The 24357-nt window shown below is 35.5% G+C and overlaps 1 protein-coding gene across 1 annotated transcript in view; it reads right to left on the bottom strand.

Annotated features, from left to right (window-relative positions):
• Positions 1 to 15666, bottom strand: part of LOC149555501 (uncharacterized) — a 128343-nt gene extending 112677 nt beyond the window's left edge. Inside the window, exon 1 of the mRNA XM_089829572.1 lies at positions 15021 to 15666. Within this exon, the coding sequence (XP_089685698.1) occupies positions 15021 to 15338 (318 nt within the window). The 5' untranslated portion in view covers positions 15339 to 15666. The remainder of the gene's footprint in view (positions 1 to 15020) is intronic.
• Between the last annotated feature and the right edge of the window lie 8691 nt (positions 15667 to 24357).

Here is a 24357-nt window from a genome sequence, read left to right as displayed (position 1 = left end):
TAGAACATGCATCCTTATGTCCCTTTCTGCCAATACATCAGTGCTTGGTTGGTCTTGGGTTGATCTGGGTCCTTTGTGGAAGTTATGGTGAATATTGGAAGTTGCATCAAAATATTGTCTTACAGTAACAAACCTATATAATGATCAGATTTGTATAGAGGATCTTTTTGTATTAATATCAGTCCACTTGCAATGAATTGGAAGAGTAGTTTCAGAATTAAATGATAGTAGTGTGTTTCAATTTGGAAGGTGGGTTATTGTTCTTGTTGCCATTTGAAATGAATTCTAAATTAGGTTCTTGGGTATATTTCAATTTTTTGTGTTATTTTAATATTACAAGCACATTGACAGTAATTCCAAACTATAAATGCATTATAGCATATTGAGCATTGAATTTGATTATTGAAATGTTGTATGTTGTATGTTAAGGTTCTATGATGTTTAAATGGCATGGTTTATCTATGTCTTCATATGAATGTAATGTATATATGCAATTTTCCCTATATATTTTATATTTTCCCAATATTTAACAATGCCGTAACCTACAATGCTCTCTAATAGTTAATAAACTTAGATCCAAGCCTTCCTTGTCTTCAGACAATTATCTGTGCATCGACTTTCATTTGGTTGGGCAGCTCATTCCTAGGATTGGTGAGTTCTCACCATTTGCAGTAATCCTTCACAGGCTAGTTCACTTCGTAATGACCAGCTTTGTAAATCATCTCCAATGGCCTCAGTGTTGCTTTGTTGTGCTCCCCACACTGACCATTAAAGGCTTGCCAGCACCAATTTATGTATGCAGCTGTAATATGAATTCAACTAAGCTCCGGCAATGTCCACAACATGCTACAGACAATTGCCCAAAATTGGCCTATTTGACCCCACTCTAGTCAATAATGTTTTGCTGTCTCAAACCTCATACCTCTGAAGTTGCAGCATGTAGATGTATTGAGAGCTACCAGCTAATAGAAATGATACACTCCAGCATTGGGATGTAATAACCCAAACACTAATATATATATACAATCATTTCAAGCGTTCCACTTAATATCCAAATGCAGGGATGATAGAATAAACAGCAGCAAATCACATTAATTTATTTATTTATTTTTCACTTCAAACCTGTTCAGAAGATAATGAACTTTGCCACAAGCAAGAAGAATATTCCCTTGCTAAAACTCTAACTCTTGATTTTTAATGGAACACCCACACAAAGGAGGTCAAATATGTACATGGGGATTTCAATAAGGAATACAAACTTCACAAATGGCTCAAGAACAGCCATTGAATGTGAATGCACCTCAATACGAAGGAATGGAGAAAATGTTCAGCAATGGTGAAGAAGCTAAGGTTCATATATTTTCACAATCAAAATGCCTCAAATGCATCCACATCCAATGAATTAGATTAGGCGCGACAGATTAAAATTTATTATTCCTGATAATAATGGGTAAACTCTTGATTAAAATAAAACATCAACAGAATATCAATCGCCATCCAAATTCTTCAAGCCAAAACATTTACTGCCAGAATACTAGAGTTGTATTTTCTCTTATTTGAATCACCAATGAAGTCAGATGAATACTCGGCGTAGCATTATCAAGCTCATTAAAGTTCACACCAAGACTCAAGAATGAAGAAATTTAATAAATTGGGGCCCATAAAATATTCAGAATAAGATAATAAAAATGTTCCCCTCCTCAATATCTGATATAAAATTCTTCGGACCTGCAGAAACCTTTGAACTGCAAAGCCATGTTGTTTTGAACAGCAACATAAACTTGTTCCAGTAGACTCTCATCAGCAAACTCTGGAACAACAAAACAGGTCCCCAAACATAGCTTCACACAACAGACGTTTCTCATAATGAATTGCACCAGCATGTAAGCATGATTCTCTACACACAACCATTTATTTGCCAATGCCAAGAAAATGAGATGATTCCACACTATTGAACAGCAGTATCAATTTATATTCATTTTTCCTGTTATGCTGCTATACTGGGCAGTGTATGGATGAGAAACGAAGAAAACGTCTTTCTCAGCAAAGAAGACAACTTAGAATTTGCATTGAAAATTAATACCCAATGTCATAGTATAATGATCGATAGTGTGAATTGCATGGGTTCATCGCTGCCTTGTATTAAATGATAGCCTCCATTTAGTATTAATCATGCCACCTTGTACCCGTTATATATCAATGCCACCGTGGTGTTGTTGGAAAGCTGCTAAAAATTAAAATAATGCTTCTATCCAACATGGATGGTCACATATCGCTGAAAGAAAAGTAATATTCTGTTCTCAAATGTTGCCAGATGTAATCAACTACCTACCTTTATTTAATATTATCTCCTTATTAAAAACCTCACCTCTTGGTTCTATTGGTATCACTCGGTGTGGTCTAATAGCAGCTACACCATATTATGTTCACCATCTTCACATATCAATGCTATTTAGCTTGCCAACATGGACAACAATCACATGGCTGCGGGGGAGTGAAGAAAATGGATGCCTCTTAAAACACATATCACAGCTTCTCAGTATTGAGATTGACGCATAAGCATCTCTCTATAAATGGCAGCCCATGGTGGAGTTTCAAAAATAATATATATTTCTGTTAAGTATCAACTACATCCTTGCCGTTAACATGTGCACTGCAAAGCTCACAATTATATATCACAGGAAGGTAAATAATTTTGGTAGTCTTCAAATTGATTACAGTAACCTTTCCCAGCATATAATTTTCCACACGACATTTCAAGACCATATAATCTTCCGTGAATAAAGTTCACACAACATAATATGTTGCACTACCATTTTCCATGAATTAGGTGATGCAACATTTGCAGGCACAGATTTTTGAAATCCCATGAATGGCTTAATGCTCAGATTTATTTCCTCTGAAGGCATTCTACTATTTCCATGGCAATAATCAATAACATACTCTCCTTCCTTTCTCGTTGCTAAGTTCAAACCTTTGTACTCTTATTATTCCCAGTAAACGACCCACCCAGATACCATGTTGATTTTATAGGTTGGCTGTATATATTAATACATTTCATATCTTAGATAAGAAGATTTTACTCTTCCCTTATATCTCTTACCAGTGCCCCTTCACCAAGGGTTACCACTCTTCCAAGGTGGCCTAATAATTATAATATAATACTACATTATATTATTATAATAACCATCTTTTATAGTTAATTATATATTAATTGATATAATTAATAAATAATTATATTATCTCAATAAATCTTATTATATAATAATAATAATGAAGGGTGCTCCCCTTAATACTACAAACACACAACAAAAATAGAGAACAACAAAATTGTCGCAAGAATAGAGAATGGGCTTCTTATTATCTCCACAAATGTGGAATTACAGATTTTTAGAAATACAATATGAAAAGCCACATGGGCAAAATTTCTTACAATATTCTTCAATACAGAGCCACGAACTATCACCCGAATTGCCTAGACATCACTTTGGGCATTCCATATATAGGCAAATTTTCACCGCCTGGGAAGGTTCTAGACATTAACCCTAACCCTTGAGGCCAACCAACCCCCAAATAACTATTATTTTTCTTAATATTACATAGGGTCGGCCCTAACTATATTTTTAGGCCCAACTTCTGAAGGCCATAACTTCTGCATACGACTCCAATTTTCAACTGTAGGAACTTTTTGGAATTGTCAGTTGTTGTTCCATAGCGCCGAACATGCGCAAGTGCTAGTCATCCTAGGTTTGACCTCATTTCGGAGCCTCTAAGGCCTTCAAAATTGAGCTCAAAGGTTTCGTATCCAAAAACCTCTAACTTTTGCAATACATATGGTATGACAATGCAGCTCTACTAGCAGGCTGATATGATTAAGATGAATCTCCACCTATAAAATCAGAAGACTTCAAGACTGTATGACCCACTTACTATAAATAGTAAGTTTCCACAATAGTAACTCTAAACTGAAATAGCCATTAATAAAAATGACAAAAACAAATATTTTTGGTTATGCAAAATTGCCCTTACACCTAGGACACTCCTGCATCAAACACCCGGTGTAATTTGAGACCTAGTGTGTAGCCCTATCATGTCTCAGGTGTTCAGAGGAAAGCCAAGCCGATTAACCTCCTTCGTTGTTAGCCATGATGAATCCTCAACAAGTCGTCCTTTCCACTTGACCAAATATTCTTCATATTCCCTGTTCCTTGTACTTCTTCCAATAGGATTGTCCAGTATCTCCTTTGTACTTAAAGTAATTGCTAGAATACTCCACTACGCTTCTATGACCTCATCTTCAATACTACCTTCACAATATTTTGTCAATTCTGAGGTGTTAAATACTGGTGAAATATTCAATTCAGTGGAAAACTCTACTTCATAGGCATTTCCAGAATCATGTCTTTTTGTTATCTTGCATGGTCCAAACTTCTTCATTTTCAACTTGTTATATGTTCCCACTGGAAAACACTCCTTCCTCAAATGAACCATGACTTCATCCCCAACCTGAAATTCCTTATACCTCATTTTCTCATCTACCTTTGTCTTGTAATATGTATTCATCCTTGTAATGTGTTTGATGAATCCTCAAGTCGTCCTTTCCACTTGACCAAATATTCTTCATATTCCCTATTCCTTGTACTTCTTCCAACAGGATTGTCCAATATCTCCTTTGTACCTGAAGTAATTGCCGGATTACTCCACTACGCTTCTATGACCTCATCTTCAATACTGCCTTCATAATATTTTGTCAAATCTGAGGTGTTAAATATTGGTGAAATATTTAGTTCAGTGGACAACTCTACTTCATAGGCATTTCCAAAATCATGTCTTTTCAGTATCTTGCAAGGTCCAAGCTTCTTCATTTACAACTTGTTATATGTTCCCACTGGAAAACACTCATTCCTCAAATGAACCATGACTTCATCCCCAACCTAAAATTCCTTATACCTCATTTTCTCATCTGCCTTTGCCTTGTACTATGTATTCATCCTTGTAATATGTTTCCTCGCCTCCTCGTGAATGTTATTCAAATGTTCTGCAAAATTCTCAGTCTCAACACTACTTATCTCTCCTTTATCCAACATCCTTAACTTAGAGAAGCATTTCTAGGAATGCTCTCATATACAATCTGGAATGGTGATTTACTAGTACTTCTATTGACTGATTTATTATATGTGAATTATATTTGTGGTAAAATCAATTCCCATCCTTTTAGCTCATCTCCAACGAAACATCTCAGCAAGTTTTCCAAAGTCCTATTCACAACCTATGTCTGTCCATCAACCAGTGGATGATGTGATAAGTTGAATTTCAATTATTTCTTCAACTTCTTTCATACTATACACCAAATATACCCAAGAAACTTGGTATCTCGATCTAAACTATGCTCTTTGGCAAACCATGTAGTCTCACCACTTCTCTGAAAAAAAACATCGCGACATGAACAACATCACTAGTCTTCTTGCAGGGAATAAAATGTGTCATCTTTGAAAACCTGTCAACCACCACAAAAATCGAATCATGCCCTTGCTGAGTTCTTGGTAATCCAAGAACGAAATCCATGTTGACATCCTACCACGGCTTCTCTAGTACAGGTAATGGCTTATAAAACCCTGTGTTTTGCTTCACTCTTTTTGCCATCTAACATATTCTGCAACTTTGTACAAACTTCTTGACATATTCTGCAACTTTGTACAAACTTCTTGACATCTTCTTGCAACCGTAGCCAGTAATAATTCTCATCAATCAAAGGAATGGATTTATCTCTACCAAAATGTCCAACCAATCCTCCACTATGCTTCTCCTTGATGAGATTCTCCCTCGTTGAACTCCTTGGAATGCACAATTGACTTCCTTTAAAAAGCATACCATCTTGGATTATAAAATCCAACCACTTCAACTTGTCAAATGTAACAGGTTTCGTACAAGCTTTCCAAGCTTCACCAAAATCAAGATCCTTTGGATACAAAATGTGAATTCCTTGATCCCAACCACCTCAATTTGCATCCCTATTAATAAAAGTTGTCTCCTACTAAGAGCATTTGCAACTCTGTTAGACTTCTCACTTCTATGTTTCAAACAAATGTATAACTCTGCAAAAACTCAACCCATTTCAAATGCCTCTAGTTCAATTTTCCTTAAGTATTCAAATATTGCAAAACTTGATGATCAGTATATAAAACAAATTCCTTAGGAAAAAGATAGTGTCTCCACTTCTTTAATGCCTGAACTATAAAAATAAAATTCCTAATCATAAATAGAATATTTTCTTTTGGCATCATTCAACTTCTCACTGAAATAAGCAATGGGTCTACCTTCTTGGCTCAAAACAACTCCTATTACAATACCACTACCATCACAGTCTACTTGAAACACCTTGTTAAAATCTGAAAGTGTCAAAACAAGTTGCTCTATAACTTTTTGTTTCAACAAATTGAAACTCTTATCTGCTCCTACAATCCATTTAAACTTTTTTCTATCCCCTCTCATTGGTTCAATCAAGAGTCCACATATGCTGCTAAAACCTCTTATAACATTCTGTAAAAGCTAGCCAATCCATGAAAAGATTTTACCTCTGTAGCACTCCTTAAAGTAAGTCATTCAAGGATAGCCTTCACTTTCTCAGGGTCCATTTTTAGACTTTCTATTGAAATTGCAAATCCCAAATACACTAACTCCTTCACGAAGCTAAACTTCTTCAGATTAATCAGCAACTTTTATTCCCTTGACTTCTCAAACACCCTAAGAATATGCATGATATGCACCTCCAGTGTTTTACTAAAATCAAAATATCATTTAGGTAAACAATGACAAACTTAACCAGAATTTTTTTCAAAACCTCATTCATGAGCCACATAAAAAGTGCTCGGTGCATTGGTTAGCCAAATAGGCATGACTAACCACTCATACAATCCTTCCCTTGTCTTGAAAGCAATCTTCCATTCATTTCCTCTAATTCGAATCTCATGATATCCACTCTTCATATCTATCTTTGTCAAATACACAACTCCACTCAAATAGTCCATAATGTCATCCATCCTTGGCAATGGAAATATGTACTTAATTGTGATCTTGTTGATAGCCCGAGAATCTATAAACATCTTCATTCTTCTTTGGTGCTAGTACTGTCGGTACAACACATAGACTTGGACTCTCTCGAATCAACCCTTTCTGCGACAACTCGTACTTGTCTGTTCAACTCTTCACTTTCTGTTGGTGTCATTTTGTGCACTGCCTTGTTTGGCAAACTAGCTCCTCGAATCAAGTCCATCTGGTGACTGATTATCCTCACTGGTGACAATCCATCAGATACATTATCTGATATGTTGCAGTTCATGGATCTATTGCAAATGTATTAAGCACTGTCTTATTAGGTATGTGTGTTCCAAATGCAACATCCATTTAGATTGATATATAGAGAATAGGCCATAAATAGACATGTCCATTCATAGGACATGTCTATTCATTAATTAGATAATTAATATAATAACTTTAATCATATATATATTTATATTATATTAATTTTTCTCATATAACACTAACCTTATATCTCAAATATAAAGAACACACATATATATAAATTATATCTTATATATAATAGCTTTATCCGACTTAAGCTATCAAACATCAACACTCCCTCTTAGCTTAGAAGGATAACCATATAAGAATAAATATTACTTCAATGTAATATTACAAATAAGAATTTTAAGGATACCTCAGAAGATTTCCACCATTTGATATTGCATTCAATATTATGAGTATTGGTCTTCCAAACTATCAACACATGATATTCACCAAGTACTCAGAATAAGGTTTGATATCACATCTGATATCAAGAGTATTGGCCTCCCAGAATATCAATGATATTCACCAAATACTCAAAATAAGGTTTGATATCACATCTGGTATCAAGAGTATTGGCCTCCTAGAATATCAATGATATTCACCAAATACTCTTTGAGTAATGGCCTTCCAAAATGTTGAGATGCAAGACATTCACCATATACTCAATTTGTTTGATCTCATAATACAAGTTTTTGTAAGATCGTCACCTTATAGTAACTTCTACAAATACAAGTGATATCATTTGGAAGTCGTCACTTCCTCACAATGTACATAGGGCGTATGCCCATTAGAATCACAGTCATGAGGTATATTCATGAATCACAGTCCTCTTGACTGCTACAATTTATTGATCACTAGAGAATCCATCTCAACATGGTTTACTCCCTTTGAATCAATAAGACCGAGATCTCTGAAGGTTGACTGAATCACATCCTTTATCTGCTCCCTCTCTTTCAAGGTTGCCTGAAATGCCAGCCTCCCTCTGAATCTCAATCTCCCTCTTTTTCCTGCAAGAACATTCTCAAAGGAAAAGATCAAGGATATAGCTCGTATAGAATTATAAATAAGAGAGAGACTACTATAATACTCAAGGATAACAATTCTGCTTAATAAGATCATTTCAATATAATATAGATCTAACTTAAATCTATATTTTCAACATATTGTTTTCTTATTAATGCTACATATAATAATCTATAGTGACCAACTCCACTTATATTCTTTACAAATTATTTAGAAAATATATTTGACTTCATATATAAATTATAATCACCATATATTTAATATCATATATGTACATACATATATATATATATATATATATATATATATATATATATATATATATATATATATATATATATATATATATATATATATATATATATATATATATATATTCAATGTTTTAATAATATAGAAGAGATATTACTATATATTCACCTTGTTCTATATCACTCAAAATATTTCATATTCAACGTATTGAAACGAGATCATAAGAACGAAATAATGCATACATATGTATACTTACCTTAGGCCACAAGAACAATGTATTTGGTCCACGTCCCTTGCCATAGGTCAGTTTCATCCTATCATTCATGGGTCTTAATTTTTATATTCCCTGAAGACATCATATAAACCAATGAAAATATTTGTTGCTTCATTCCCTTTCTTATTTCTTTCTGCAATGACCTTGGTGGTGTGTCCCTCTTATATGGCATTTGTAACCTTTCAATGAAAAAACATTTTAATTGGGTATATGCCCAATGCCTTCGCCACCTTATTTCTTCCACATTATAAATGCCGAATCTATGGCTATGTTCATTCAACCCCTTTATCTCTTAACTTGTACTTGACTTTCCCATCTTTCATATAATACAAGTATAATTAAATGTATTGTTGTACCCACTAGATTACCTTGTTAAAAATATGATCAGATTTATATACTTTAAAACTAGTTTATTATTCAGATAACTTATGTGATATGATATATATTTTTCCCCTTGAATCATGTTCTTTTTCTGAAAATATTATCCTGCTTGTATGATACTGATAATACCTGATCAGTATTTACAGTAACATGCTCTGTGGTGAAAACAGTTACAAGACTGTTTTGTGGTTTGCCGTGACTGTGATCTGTCTTTTGTTATGCGTTTTGTGGTTTGCCGTGACTGTGACCTGTCTACCAAGTTGGATATGTATCGAAGTGAATTTCGACTTTCCTTACTTCTCGTTGAGAATGGCCTCTCTCCAACGTGGTATTCAGACTGTAAGTTTTCTCAGTTTGTTGTCTCTTTACTTGAATTGTTCCCTATGCCTTTGGTGGATGGTGATACTATCTTCTGGTCTTTAGTCGCTGCTTACTAAATATTATGCCTTTGATCTTCTCTAAAGATGATTTAATTCTCAGTCCATGCTTCCAAATACATCTATTGAATACGTGTGCATGTGTTTTGTGCTTCTCCCATAGGAATATCTATGTCTGTGTTTTTCCCAAATCATGATCTGATCTTTTCTTTTTCTATCCCCAAGTGCTCAACAATCGCTTGGCATATATAAATCTATCTTTCTAATCGCTTCTCCATTGGTCTTTTCTATCATTTCTTATATTTGCAATCTGGCTTTGATACCATGTTGAGCTTTATGGATCTGCTGGAAATGTATTAAGCAATGCCTTATAAGGTATGTGTGTTCCAAATGCAACATCCATTTAGATTTGTATACAAAGAATAGGCCATGAAAAGACATATCCTTTCATAGGACATCTCTATTCATTAATCAGATAATTAATATAATAACAACTTTAATTTTACATATATATATATATATATATATATATAACAATAACCTTATATCTCAAATATAAAGAACAGACATATATATATTATATCTTATATATAATAGGTTTTTCCAACTGAAGCTATCAAACATCAACAGTATACAATATCTGAAAACTCATCCAACAGATCTACAACTTTTGTGGGTACCTCTTCTATTGCTTTACCATCTTTTGGAATGATAGAAAAATACGTTTGTTCATGCCTCATACCCACTAGGAACTTCTTTCCATCAACAAAGCATACTCTAGCAGCACTACATGCCCTTTCTTCTTTATCCTTCAATGACTTCAGCTTATGTTTCAATCAATCCTTTGTCAGAGTGTAGGTATTTGCACGACCATCATGTACAACATGCCTATCAAACTGCCACGATCTACCTACCAAGGCACTGTTCAGTGACCGTGACCTTGTGGATATCCTGCACCCAAGAAATGCAGTATGGACGCGGGTGTTTCTGCCTCTTGACCTTTAAATTCGTGACCATCTCTTCTGACACTTAATTGTCAGTGCTTCCACCATCAATAATCACATCACAACACTTATCTTCACACTTGCACTTGCTGAGAAACAAGCTCCGCCTTTGAACAGGTTCATTCTCACCACTCAACAGGACTCTTATGTTAGGACTTCTCCTCTTTTAGCATCCTCAGAATGTGATGATTTGGCATCTTCATCCATATGTGCAACTCCGGCCTGGCCTTCAGTTCTCCTAGCTGTCCTTCCTTGATGCTAAGGACATGCAAATGCTCTATGACCTTCTCCACAGTAAAAACATGTTCCATGAAAGCCTCATCTTCCTGATCCTTGCCCTCTTTCCTCTTCCTCTGTGATCTCTATTATTTTGATCATGGAAACGATTGAAATTGTTTCTCTTGTGAGTATGACTACTACTGCTAGCCTCATCCTTCTTCTTCCGATCTTCATTTCGACCTCCATAAGACTGTCCACCAGATGGTCCACCACGACCTCTTCCACTTTGCTTGCTCTCAAACTTCTTGTTGATCTTTTCCTCTACTTTTTGGGCAAACTGGTACGCCTCTTCAGTATTGTTCATTTGGACCAGACTCAAATTCTCCTGAATGCTTGGCCTCAAACCATTAAGACAACGAGCAACTTTCTCCTTGTCAACTTATGCATGGCCTGTTCTTATGAGAACTCGATAGAACTCTGCTATATACTCCTAAACAGATCTTCCTACTTGGTTCAACCCTTTTTCTTCAGCAGCTCAAGCTCATAATCAACTAGAATGAATGAATTGTCGCTTCAATTTAGCTATCATTTGATCCCATCTTGCGAATTTCTCTTTCCCTCTTCTATTTCGCTCCAAGTGAATCTCTTGCCACCAAATCTTCGCATGACCCTTCAATTTGGCCTTCGCAAACTTGACCCTATAAGAATCCTCAACATCCTCATATTCAAAATATTCTTCTAATTTATTGATCCAATCGATCAATTGCTCCAGATTAAGATTTTTGAAAATGTGGGAACCTCAAACTTAAGTCTTTTTCCAATCTTTGAGATGGCCCTAAAAAACCTTTCTTGTTTTGGGTTCAGAACTTCATCTTCTCCATCCTACTCAACCTTTCCTTCTACTTCTCTTTCATCCTCACTTTCATCTTGTACGACAAGGTTCATCCCTCTACGCACTTGGTCTTGCAATGCTTGTAACACCTCCAACTCTTCCACCACATTCCCTTCATGGAGGCATTTTCCTGCTTTTGTTGAAACCCTAGGGAAAACTGCCTCATAGTCGGCGATTTGTCTACACGCTCAGCCCAACCAAGGTCCTGGTGCAAACTGTCTCACAATCGGCAATCTGTCTACACACTTAGGAACTCCTACTCTGATACCACTCAATAAAGGGTGCTCCTCCCCTTAATACCACAGACACCAACAAAAATAGCGAACAACAGAGTTTTCCAAAGAACAAAACATGGGTTTCTTATTATCTCCACAAAAGTGGAACTACAAAGTTTTAGAATATGAAAAGCCACATGATCAATTTCTTACAATATTCTTCAATACAGAGCCACGCACTATCACCTTGAACTGCCTAGACATCACTATGGGCCATTCTTCTATAGGCAATTTTTCACTGCCCGAGAAGGTTCTAGACATTAACCCTAACCCTTGAGGCTGACCAACCCCAAAATAACAATTATTTTCTTATTTATTACATAGGGTAGGCCCTAACTATATTTTAGGTAGCCCAACCTTTGAAGGCCATTAATTTTGCATATGAGCTATGATTTTCAACTATTAAGACTTTTCTGAATCATTAGCTTCTAATCTACAACACTTGACACATACAAGCACCAATCAACTTAGGTTTAACCTTGTTCTGGAGCCTCTAAGACCTTCAAAATTGAGCTCAAAGGTTTTGTACCCAAAAACCTCAATAACTTCTACAATACATATTGTATGACAATGCAGCTCCACTGGCAGGATGACATGACTAAGATGAATCTCCACTTGTGAAATCAGAACATTTTGAGATTGTATGACCCACTTACTAAAAATAGTAAGTTTCGACAAATAGTAACTATGTACTACAATAGCCCTTATTGAAAATGACAAACAGTAACTATGGACTAAAATAGCCCTTATTGAAAATGACAAAAACAGAAATGTTTTGGGGGGATGCAAGACTGCTTATGAACCACTTACTAAAAATAATAAGTTTCCACGAATAGTATTTACGTACTGAAATAGCCCTTATTGAAAATGACAAAAACAGAAATGTTTTTGGGTGATGCAAGATTGCCCTTACACCCAAGATCCTCCTGCATAAATAATAACTATATTATCAATATTATTATATTACCCCAATAATTAATTATAATTATAATATAACAATAAAATAATTATAATCAATATAATATGACAATAAAATAATTATCATCAATATAATCACAACTTTCATGTTATTTATGTTGACCGGAAGGAATCCAACCATAACTACAATAACATCAACAGCCCCCATCCCCAAAACTCGGTGGAACTAGCTATTCCTTCATGCTTGATAACCATGAAAGTGAACTAGAAACACATCCCATGTTGTCCTTGTCCCAAAAGCTCGATGGAGCATACATATTCCTTCATGCTTGAATTATAACTATGAGAGTTCAACACTTACGAGCTTTATCATACAAAGGAATGAAAGGATATTAAATTGAGAAAATTATAATCATAGAAATGATCCCAACAAACCTCATGAAATTGTTTGAAACTTTGAAAGTGAATATGTTAGTCATTTCAAAGTCAAACAAATTACACTTTATCATTTTCTACAATTTTTTGGAAGTGTCTATGATGGATTTTTAGAATTTTTCAGTATAAGTCATTTAAAAGTAAATGAGATAAAATCTAGAGAAAACCTTTGTATTAGCCTTCCCTAACTCTCCTCCACTCATCTCCGAAAATGCAAAAAAGCATATGCTTTTGTCTGCCTGAAATACAAGACTCGCAATAAGTTTTTAACCTTAGGCAGCTAGAATGATGTGTACCCCAAGTACCATGTAAATTTCAAATTATTTTTACAAGTTTTGGATCAAAAACAGAAGTTTTTGAAAATTCCAGCAAGTTGCTCACTACAAGTTTTCAGCATACTCTGCAAGTTTTGCATCTATGGTTTTGAAGCAGATAGGTTAGAGGAAACGAACATAAGGATTTCAATTGAAGTAGCTTTCAGAAGAGAACAGTGGTAGGAATTGGAATCATAAGCTTTTTAGTAAGAGTCTTCTATCTACATATCTACATGATGTACGAGCTAAAGCACCCTCTGGTCTTTTATTGATAGAGCATTGTTTTCAAATTTCATCGTGATTCGGTATATTCTAAAAGCAAAATGCATATGTTCTAAAGGAATGTTTAGAGTACATAGTTACATACTCATGAAACTCACGCGTTACGCAGAATTCTTTAGGTAAACTCACCAATTATTTGGCCAAAACTCATAACTAGGGAATAAAAGTTAACTGCGACATAATAACTGTGTTGCCCAAGAAAAGGTTCCAGGCTAATTTCAACTTTGTTTTTCCCTGAGCTTCTCTATTTGACTAGGATTTGCAAACATTTGGCTTGGGTTTGTTAACATCCACATAGGGTTCGCAGGCATTAAAATAGTAGATTTTTATCACTAAAAATTTGATGGTTTTTTCTTCTTTATTATTTTACTCTCGATACACCTTCAGATTTATTTTGTTTTATTCTTCATTCCCTGTTAGGATTTCTTCATTAAAAAATGAAATATTAACAGCCAATCCTTCTCCATATATCATATTTTAGTGCTGTACTTCGATAGAAACGTTGTGAAATTCTTCTACAAAGTAATAAATTTTAGGAACATATGGAAATACTGACAAATTTCGTTTCATAGTTTACTCAACAAAATAGAAAAACAAAAACTCAACAAATGAAAGAAGATAAGATAATTCCACAAATAATAAATAAATTTAAGAATTTAAAAAGACATTTCTCAAAAATGACAAAACACTTCACGAAATTAAAAAAGAAAAATCCAGAAAATAAAATGAAGAACTGAATAAATCAAATAATTAAGATAACATATGTAACCTTCAAAAGAAGGAAATAATTAAAAATTCCAGAAATGGACACACGAGGAAATCGACAGAGCGTGCGAATTCGAAGAGACTAAAACCATTCCAGAAAAGGAAAAACCAAAAAAAAATCGATGACACGAGCAAATTCCAGCAACAAATAAAAAAGCAAATGAAATTCATTCCAGAAATTACTCAACAAACTTTCAACATACTGAACAAAGATTCCCCAAAGGCTGCCTGCTGCTGAACATAAAAATGCACAGATTCTTACCTTGACAAAGGGCGCATATGCTAAAGCGCGCTTGCCGATGCGGGTTATAAATTGCGCAAGAAAAGTAAGGCAATTATCTTTAGCTTTAACAGCAGCCCTGTCCCGCGAGGGGAGCAGAGTTTCCACTGCGCTTAAAATCCCCGAGTCTTCATCGAACACGGCTGCAACTGCAAACGATATATCTGCTTCATCGATCAATTCTGAAGTAAGCGTGGAGATATCCTCTATGATATCTGAAACCTCCGCAGGAGAGCCTCGTCGCGTAGCCTCGGATTCTTCTTTCAGTGAATTGAAGTATTTGGCTAGTTTTTTATCCATCTCCCATACAATTGTTTAGAACGGGAAAGCCACTTCTGAGTATTTTTCGTCTCTTCTTCTTCGGGAAGGCCGAATACGCTCTTTGATAGCCTGCTGTAGATGGCGTACTTCTCGTTTTCAACTGGTCGAAAATTGCAACGTTCTGAAACGACCGACTTACATAAACACCGCGATGCTAGAACCGCAGGGTTTTATGGAGATCAAGGTCATGTGACCGGCCGTCTGGTTGTTTCCCGCTGTAAGGCTCAATTTTCGAGAACTACCGATGTGCAAGTGGAGCGCCCACGTACTGCTGCTTGCAAGATACTTCCGCAACTGCAGAGGCCAAGAGCTAGCACCCGTTGCTTTTACATTTGAAAATTGGGCAAAAATTCATGTCGTATTTAACCCGAATAACGGAAAAAATGTTATGGAGAAATAAAAATAAACATAACAGATTAAAATCCATTTATGACTGAGTACTTGTATCAAAAATAATTAATAGTTAAATCAATTCGAATTTGTATCATTTTATGTTCCTTTTATAGATCTTAATTATTTTTTAAAGAATGTTTATGTAATATTATGTTCATTTTTTTATATTGTGAAGTTGAATGGTTCACAAAGAGCCCACCAAGGATCAAGTCTTGCTAAGTGAAAGGCTTTGGCATCATAAGGGATGAGGTTGGGATCATGTCCTATATAATTTTTACGGTCTGGATGCCCCTCAGTCCTTGGCTCTAAGTCGAAGAGGTTTCAGGCATGAGTGGGCCCGTATCAGGTCCCTAAAAAATCTATGTGGTGGTCTTCGCTAGTTGGTAGCTCGCTGGGTTGCCTCGCAGCTCAAAAGAGAGAGAGGTGTAGATTTTTACATTTGTACAAATTATGTCAAAAAAGGAGAGAAAGAAGTTTAAGTATCATGAGATTATTGTGAATGGAGCAGGAATTTGCTAAGAGCAAGTGTCTTATCAATAAGACGATGTGCTAAGATACAAGGTGTAAAAGAGCGAGACAGTGAGGTTATTGAGGCTTTATTTTGCAAACTATACTTTTGGGTCATGTTCATTGTTTTCTAAGGACCACGCTAGGTCATAAGTCCTGTTAGACTAACCGCCAACGTTCCCCTTCAAAATTCATGACATGGATTAACCGCCTCCTGTGTTCTATAAGTCTTGTTTTTGTATCGAGCATTAATAGGTCAACCTTTTGGTGCAGCGACAACCCTAGCTTGTAACAAGTGGTATCAAAGCTTGGTCACAGGTTTGAATCTCCTCGGGTAAGGCTAAGGGGGGGATTGTTGGACTAACCGCCAACATTTCCTTTCAAGATTCATGAAATGGATTAACCGCCTCCTGTGTTCCATAAGTCTAGTGATTGAATCGAGCATTAACAGGTTGATCTTTTGGTGCAACGGCAACCTGGCTTGTAACAGTTCCTTCTCCTTGCTTCTTTTCATCTTAGTGAATTGTCAATTTTTATTATCTTTCACCTTGATTCCAAAACTCCTTACCTAGTTAGGTTTTCAATATGTTACCCCTTGATGAATCTTTAGGAGAACTTGTCAAACACTTTAGTCACAAAAAAGATGGGCTTTTAAACAAGAAAAATAGTTTTCTCAATAGAAGTAACATTGTTGGTGGATAGCAAACACATTGAGTAATTTTTTTCCAGTGTTAAATGATTCTCTTATGCAACCTTTTGGCTCTTGGTTGAAATGGTTCTATCAAGAAGGTTTAAATATAGTTGGAAAAGAATCTAAGGAGTCGCACTTCTAAGATTGTAAATGGACCTTCAAAATTTTATCCTAACATGCAAACAAGGAATACAATCAAGACTTGAAGCTATGTTTGTGTAAGGTTCACTGAAGCTAATGTAATCGATGTGAAGAGAGGCTAAGCTTGGTACATGCAAAGTAACAATTCATAGTGTAAGGTAGATAAAAGTAAGATATCTACTTCTAGAGGGTGATTCATTGATTACAAAGATGGCAACAATGAACCGAACATCCTAAGTTTGGTACCTTAACAAATATATCAAGATTATTAGAGTCTTTCTTGGGGAAGTTAAGAACTACAAGGTTGCACATGTTAAAAGAGAAAGCAATGTGGAAGTGGGTATAGTGTCCAAGTTCGAAATCTGATTAGTAGAAGCAAGGAAGGGCGAGGTAATGGAGGACTTCCAAGATATAGAAGGAGCATGGCTAAATTGGGAGGAAGGGGATTTCGTAAGGGAAACTTCATAGAATATATATTAGATAGCACTTAGGCTAAAAAGTCGTAAAAGTGAATATATTTGAATTCAAAATGAACAAAAGATCAACCTCAGCTATGTTTTGAGCCCACACTTGGCCTCTCCCATTATCCATCGATGAATGTTAAAAGCAATTATGAGGTTGTAGGTAGGATGAAGGTGTCGTGATAATCTTTTACGTGTTAGTATCGAGACCATCAATATGATCTAAAGAAGGATCTTGAAGCCCATGGAATAGGCTATAGATGATAAATAGAGAGGTTTATTTGCTAAAAAGTCACTTATTTTGTAGAATAAATTGAAGAGCACTGGAAGGTAGGGTTGTTGAGATAGAGGTGAATTTATCACTAAAGACTTTGTACTTCTAGAGTTTACTCTACATCAAGATGTCTTGTAGGAGGAGACTAAAAGGGGTCCTTTGATTTAAGGATTCAAGGCTTTTGCAGATACTAGAGCTTTTGTTGGAAATAGTAGAAATTATGGAAACCAATCACAAGTACATGGCTAATGTAGTCATCTTGTGTGGAGTACTAATATTGTGGGTGCTCCAATTGAGAACTGAAGAAGATACTTTATGGACAATGAGATCCATCATAAGCCATAGTGGATACGGGGTTTGGTTTTGATGTTGTCCTCTACAATGTCAAGAATTTCTTTAATCCAAGGGGAGACTAGACCACAACAAACCAAAACTAATCTATCCATAATTGACAAAGAGAAAATGGAGGATAGGTCTTATGACCATAAATATAGGTGGAGTCCTACAATTACTCCACTTTCATGGTCATTTAAATCATATGTAAATGATATATTTCTTTTGAAAATGAAGATTGAAATTATATAAGTAAAGGAACAACTTGGGGAATCCAAGTTCAAATGCATTGACATAATTAAGTGGGAATCTTGAAAGATAAAAGAAGATGAGCTTGAAGAGGAAATTATAAAATTGCAAAATAGTACGAAAAGGGGGCAAGAGGAGTTGATTTATATCAAGCAAGAGTTTAAAAAACAAGTATAGAAGGAAAAAAAAAAAACCCAAAGGAAATAGAAAGTGAGTGGCACAAAACAAATAGAAAAAATTCCCACTAATGGAAAATACCATAAATACATAATAATATAAGAGACTGGCTAGAAGAAGCCAAATCTTCAACACAAATTGTGAATCATCCACAAACTAAACAAGTGGAAATCATAGGGGGAAAAAATAGGAAACAATTACGAGAAGAAAAAGAAAAATAGGATAAGGATACAAAAAATAATTGGATTCGTGTTAAAATAGGTTTTGAGGGGACATGAAACCCCATACAAAATTTGTCATGAAATAAACATTAAGTCCATAGTATCAAAGTAGAAGTAAACCATAGGTTTTACAAGGACTTGAAACCTTGGAAATTAATACCTTAAAAAGCATATCAAAACCCCATATGGGTAGACACTAATGTATTGTTGGAAACAATGGGGACCAATAGATATAACCAAGACTAGAGACCAAGAATAGAGACTAGAAACCATACAATGGATGATTAAGAACAAAAAAACCAAAAAGACAAAAGAAACAACACAACACTAAGCTAACTCTTTCATAGCCTTAGTCAGGTTATTCCTAAGGCTTGCCACCTCTTCAATTGAATCCTTTGTAGTCAAACTAGGAGCAACCTCAACTGCCTTCTATGTTCTCAACTTGGTACACTTAATAGGACCTCTTCTTAAAGAAACAAAAATAGAGGACATGATTTCCTTCGCACTTCTCTTACCCAGACTAGGAACAACAATATAGAGACTAGAAGTCAACATATTCATGTTCTGCTCACTATTTTTGACAAGTCAACAAAGTTTAGCCTCGTAATCCAGAAGTTTACCTCGAATGTCACCAACCGTTGCTTCCAGCTCCAAATTTTTATTTTTCTCCATGTCCAAGCTAGCTTGCAAGTCCCTAACCATCCTGTTTCAAAAATTCACCTTATTATACATCCAAGTATCAACCATGAGGAAAATATTAGCCCACATTTTAGCTTTGTGAAGATATTCAAGATTTCTCTCTTGTTCCTCCCAAACAATATCATCATGGTCATCAATTACATAGTTTCCTTGCTCCTTACCATGCTCAGTATTCATTTCTTCAATCTTTGTATCTTTTGGACCCCTAAATAAATTATTTTCTTCCACAACATCCAATCCTTCTTCCAACTCACCAAATTTTGGTCCACATAAGGCAAATTCACCATATGTTTATCCAGATCACAAACCTGGGCATCTTGCAACTCTTCCTCTTTTTTTATCATGTAGAGCATCCTCCTTCCTTGATTTCCTCTCTGTAACATTATCCTTCATAGGATCCTTATTATTGTTCACGGTCCCTTCCTCCTCACCTTTATTAGTATCATTAGTTGTAGGCTTATCCTTTTTACCCTGGCTTTTAGTCTCCTTAGGGTTTATGTCCTCCTTCCCTTTTTTTCTTCTTCTTAGTTTTAAGAATGTCAACCATATCTTCCTGTTTATCAGAGACCATCTTCGAACCCTAATTGTTTTTTTTTTCATAGATTTAGAAGAGGTGTCACCCTAGCTACCAAACTAGCCCTCATTCTTGGAACTACAACCTCCACTATTAGCTAGCTTCTCTTGACCCCGGCCACCCATATATTCCTTCTTTTCCTCTTGCCCAGCCTCTAAGTCATTCTCTGATTCAGTCTCCATATCTTGGTCTTTGGCCATCTTCTTTCCCTTTCCAATGATCAACTTCCCCTTTTTCTCTAAAGTCTTCACATAATTAATCTTCACGTCTTCATCCTCAAATTCAGAGTCATTATCAAACTCTGTCTCCATACCCCCAAGCCTCCATACTATTTTTACCGTCTCCAAAAATTGTCTTTCCCTTCTTCACATAACTCTTATCTGTCAAATCCTTAAGGAGTTTTTGTTTTTTCTTCAAAGAAGACATTGAAGCCCCCGAAGACCTATCCCTGTAGTATTCTGCAATCAACAAGATTAATCCTTCATGAGGAATGGGTCAGCTTTATTTTTGACAATAAGCGCAAGGCCTCTGTAAGAGGGAGTTCATAAGATAGTAGGGGAAAAAAATTCTATCCTCATACCAAAAATGGTTAAAGAAAATAGAATGATAATTGTGCATCCTTTTAGAACGACCATCCAAAATAAAGTATTCCCTCACACAAGATAAAACTTCATGCCATATATCCTTAATCTTCTCTAGGTCAAGAAAATCCCCTACTTTAACTAATTTCTTATCATCCTCCATTGTTTTAAGGAACTTTTTCAACGTTGCATTAGAAATCTTAGTTTTTGTATTAAACTTTATCCTAGTTTTAGTAAGCCCAATAATTCCAATTAAAAACTCCTCATTAATCGCTATTGTAACCCCATAAAGACAAACTTTATATCTGGACCAGCTCCTTAAAAACTCCTATGAAACATGCAGCTTGAAACCATGGAGTTTCTCAAGGTAACAAGTAACCTTACCTTTAGCAAGTTGTTCCCATACCAGTTTTTTTCTTCTTCCAAGAGTTGCAGTTTGATGGCTCATGCTTCCTCTACTCACCCCCCATCATAGAGAATTGGGTAAAACTAATCTTAAGAAGAGAAATGAGAAAACCAGAGACAATGTCATTAAGAAAAGGTAATAATCTTTTTAGACCATAAAAAGCCTTAAAAGACCCCATAATATGTACCAAATTAAGAGGATAATAATGAAAAGGTGTGCCTTCAAAATTTGATATTTACCATCATAATAACCAAAGCACCTACAATATAAATGGAAATAATTAAAAAATCCTCCCACCATATGCATTAGTCACATCAAATTTATTAACTCTTTCAGCTTTGAATGGGTGCTTAAGTCATCCTCCCACATCGTATGCTTACCTGAGCTGACAACCACATTAACAATCCAATCTACCACCCTAATAGTTTCCCTACAACTATGGGAAATATTAACTTTATTAAAGCTTTTGAGGAGCTCCCTATTTTTTTAAGTAATAGATTCAATAGTTTAGCAAATAGCATTTTTTTAAAATAATATTAATTCTATTAAGAGAATATCCTTCTAGCTAGAGGCTCCCATATCCAACTTTCACTATCATTCTAACCACAAACATTGCATCAGATGCCTCAACAATATGGCTAGAATAAATACCAAGGGACACTACAATAACATCCAAAACTTTGCCATAACAATCTCTTGAAACTCCACCACATACAACTTTATTAGTATTACCTTTTGTAGACCCATCAAAGTTTTCTTTAATGCACCCATTAGGAGGTGATAACCAAACTGCCCCATCTCTTATTGACTAAGGATTTACAAAAAGTTTCACCAAAGGGTTGTTGATGATAAAATCCCCTTTGCCACCAATATGAAAAATGAAGTTCTCCTTGACATCTCTAATAATCTTAAGACCCACAACCCATGAAGGAGTATCTGTGTCCCTAAATATCTGATTGTTTTTATCTTTCTAAATACCCCAATACAAGTTGGGAAGAGAGAAGTTCCAAAGAGATTTGGCTTGGGGTCTCTTAATTGGACACACATTTAAAACAACCAGTCAATTTATCTGCATAGACCCAGGAAAGTGGCCAATAATCCAAGACTATTTTCCAAACCTCCTAGTAGAATCTACAGTGGATGAAGAGATTATCAGTATTTTCATTATCTCTCTTACAAAGAACACACCTATTGACAAAGTGGAATCCTCACTTACTCAAGTCATCAATAATGAGAATTTTGTTTTGAAGAGAAATCTAGAAGAAAATTTCAATTTTAGGAATAAGACCTTTCATCCAAACTTTCACCCAAGGGGGAGGTCTATCAATAGATTTGTACATAAAGACCGTGGCCACTTCATATTTACCACTTTGATGAAGACCCCAAACAAGAGAATCTTTATAATTCATATTTATATAGACAAAGTTGAGAGAGTTTTGAATAAGCCAAAGGTCTTGATTAATATTCACGAGATTCACCCACTTCCCATGTCTTCAATAATTAGACACAAAGTCCCCAAATCTTTGTTTACATATTTCAAAATGTCCCTATCATTGAAGGCACTTTCCAAACAATAGTACACTAGCCAATAGTCCTCCCAAAACTTCACTCTTCTACCATCTCTTAGTTTCCACCTACCCCCCATGGTAACAATATCCTTAACCCCTTGAACTGCATTCCAAATGGAAGAAGCATTAGCCACCGGAGGAGAATTAATGAAATACTAAATAACAGGGGTGTTAAACAAATATTTGTGTTTCCAAATAGTGCTCCATTCCTTACTATACTCAAAGACCCTCCATCCTTTCTTAGCAAGAAGAGATTTGTTCATTAATCTAGTAGGTCTAATACCAAGACCTCCTTTACGTTTAGGCTTACAAATAGAATCCCAAACAACCAATAGTAATTTTCTCATCTCCTCGGTCCCAACCCAGAGAAAATTCCTTTGGATTCTTTCAATAGCATATGCATATTTAGCCATGATTTTGAAGAGACTAAGAGCATAAGTGGGTAAACTTTGAAGGCATACCTTAAGTAAAGTAACTTTGCCTACTTGATTGAGCAAATTACCCTTCCATCCAGCAAGCTTCAAATTAAACTTATCCACCACAGAATCCCAAAGTGAATATAGAGGCTTTAAACCAAGGGGGAGACTTAGATAAGTTCTTATCAATGAGGCAATAGAACATCCCATAATATTAGCACTCTTAAATTATCTATGAATGGGGGTATTTATGAAGAATATGGAGTTTTTCTCCCAATTAACCTTCTGAACATGAGCATTAGAGTAAATACTAAGTGCCCTCTTAAAGCTTCTAACATCACTAATAGAGGTAATACCCATAAAAACACTATCATCTACAAATTTCTCATGGGAACATGATAAGGGATTAGAGTAAGGCACAATACCATGAACAGTTTCACTATTTGAGAGACCACCAATATATCTACCCAAAAATTTAGCCTTGATAGTAAACAAGATAGGAAAAATTGTATCTCGTTGCCTCAAACCTTTAGAAGGTTTAAAAAATAGGGAGGAGGCCCCATTAACAAGGAAAACCAAAGAGACTGTAGTAACCAATTGGGATATTAGTTGGATGTATGTATCACCATATCCAAAAGCCCTAAGAACTTTGAAAAGAAAACTCCATTCCACCCGATCATAAGCCCTAGAAACATCCACCTTGATTACAAAGCCTTGGAAGTTGGAGGATACCATAGAATGGATATTCTCACGAAGCACTATAACAGAATCTAAAATCTACAAACCTAGAACATAACCATTCTGTTGCTGAAAATAAGGATAGGGAGAACCTTAAGAATCCTTAGAGTAAGAACTTTGAAATAATCTTATAGATTGAATTACAAAGACTGATCGACCTATAAGAGTCAGGAGAACTGGTACTGGCCTTCTTAGGAATTAGATAAGGGATAGTAGAATTAATCTCTTTAACATCTTCCATACCCCAAATGATTCTTTAACAACATTACAAACATCCTTACCAATCATTTCACGAAGATACCAGAAGGAAAACATTGGAAAGCCATCCAACCTTTGGGATTTATCCCCTTCAAAGGAGAAAAAAACCTTCCTAATTTCATCATAAGATGGGATTGCCACAAGCATTTTATTCTTCTCTTCTAAGAGTAAGGAAGGAATGGATTCCAAAATTTCATTTTGGCTCCCCTAAAAAGTGTTAGGATCAGAAGATAACAGGGAAGCAAAGAAGGCCACCATCTCTTCTATAATTTCCTCCTCATTCAAAATCTCTTTGGAATCAATCTTCAACA

Source organism: Cupressus sempervirens, chromosome 5, assembly GCF_028749045.1.
Source record: "Cupressus sempervirens isolate cs-2001-9-10 chromosome 5, ASM2874904v1, whole genome shotgun sequence".
Lineage (NCBI taxonomy): Eukaryota > Viridiplantae > Streptophyta > Pinopsida > Cupressales > Cupressaceae > Cupressus > Cupressus sempervirens.
Note: the sequence above shows the minus strand (reverse complement) of the source record. Positions and strands in the feature narration are given on the sequence as shown.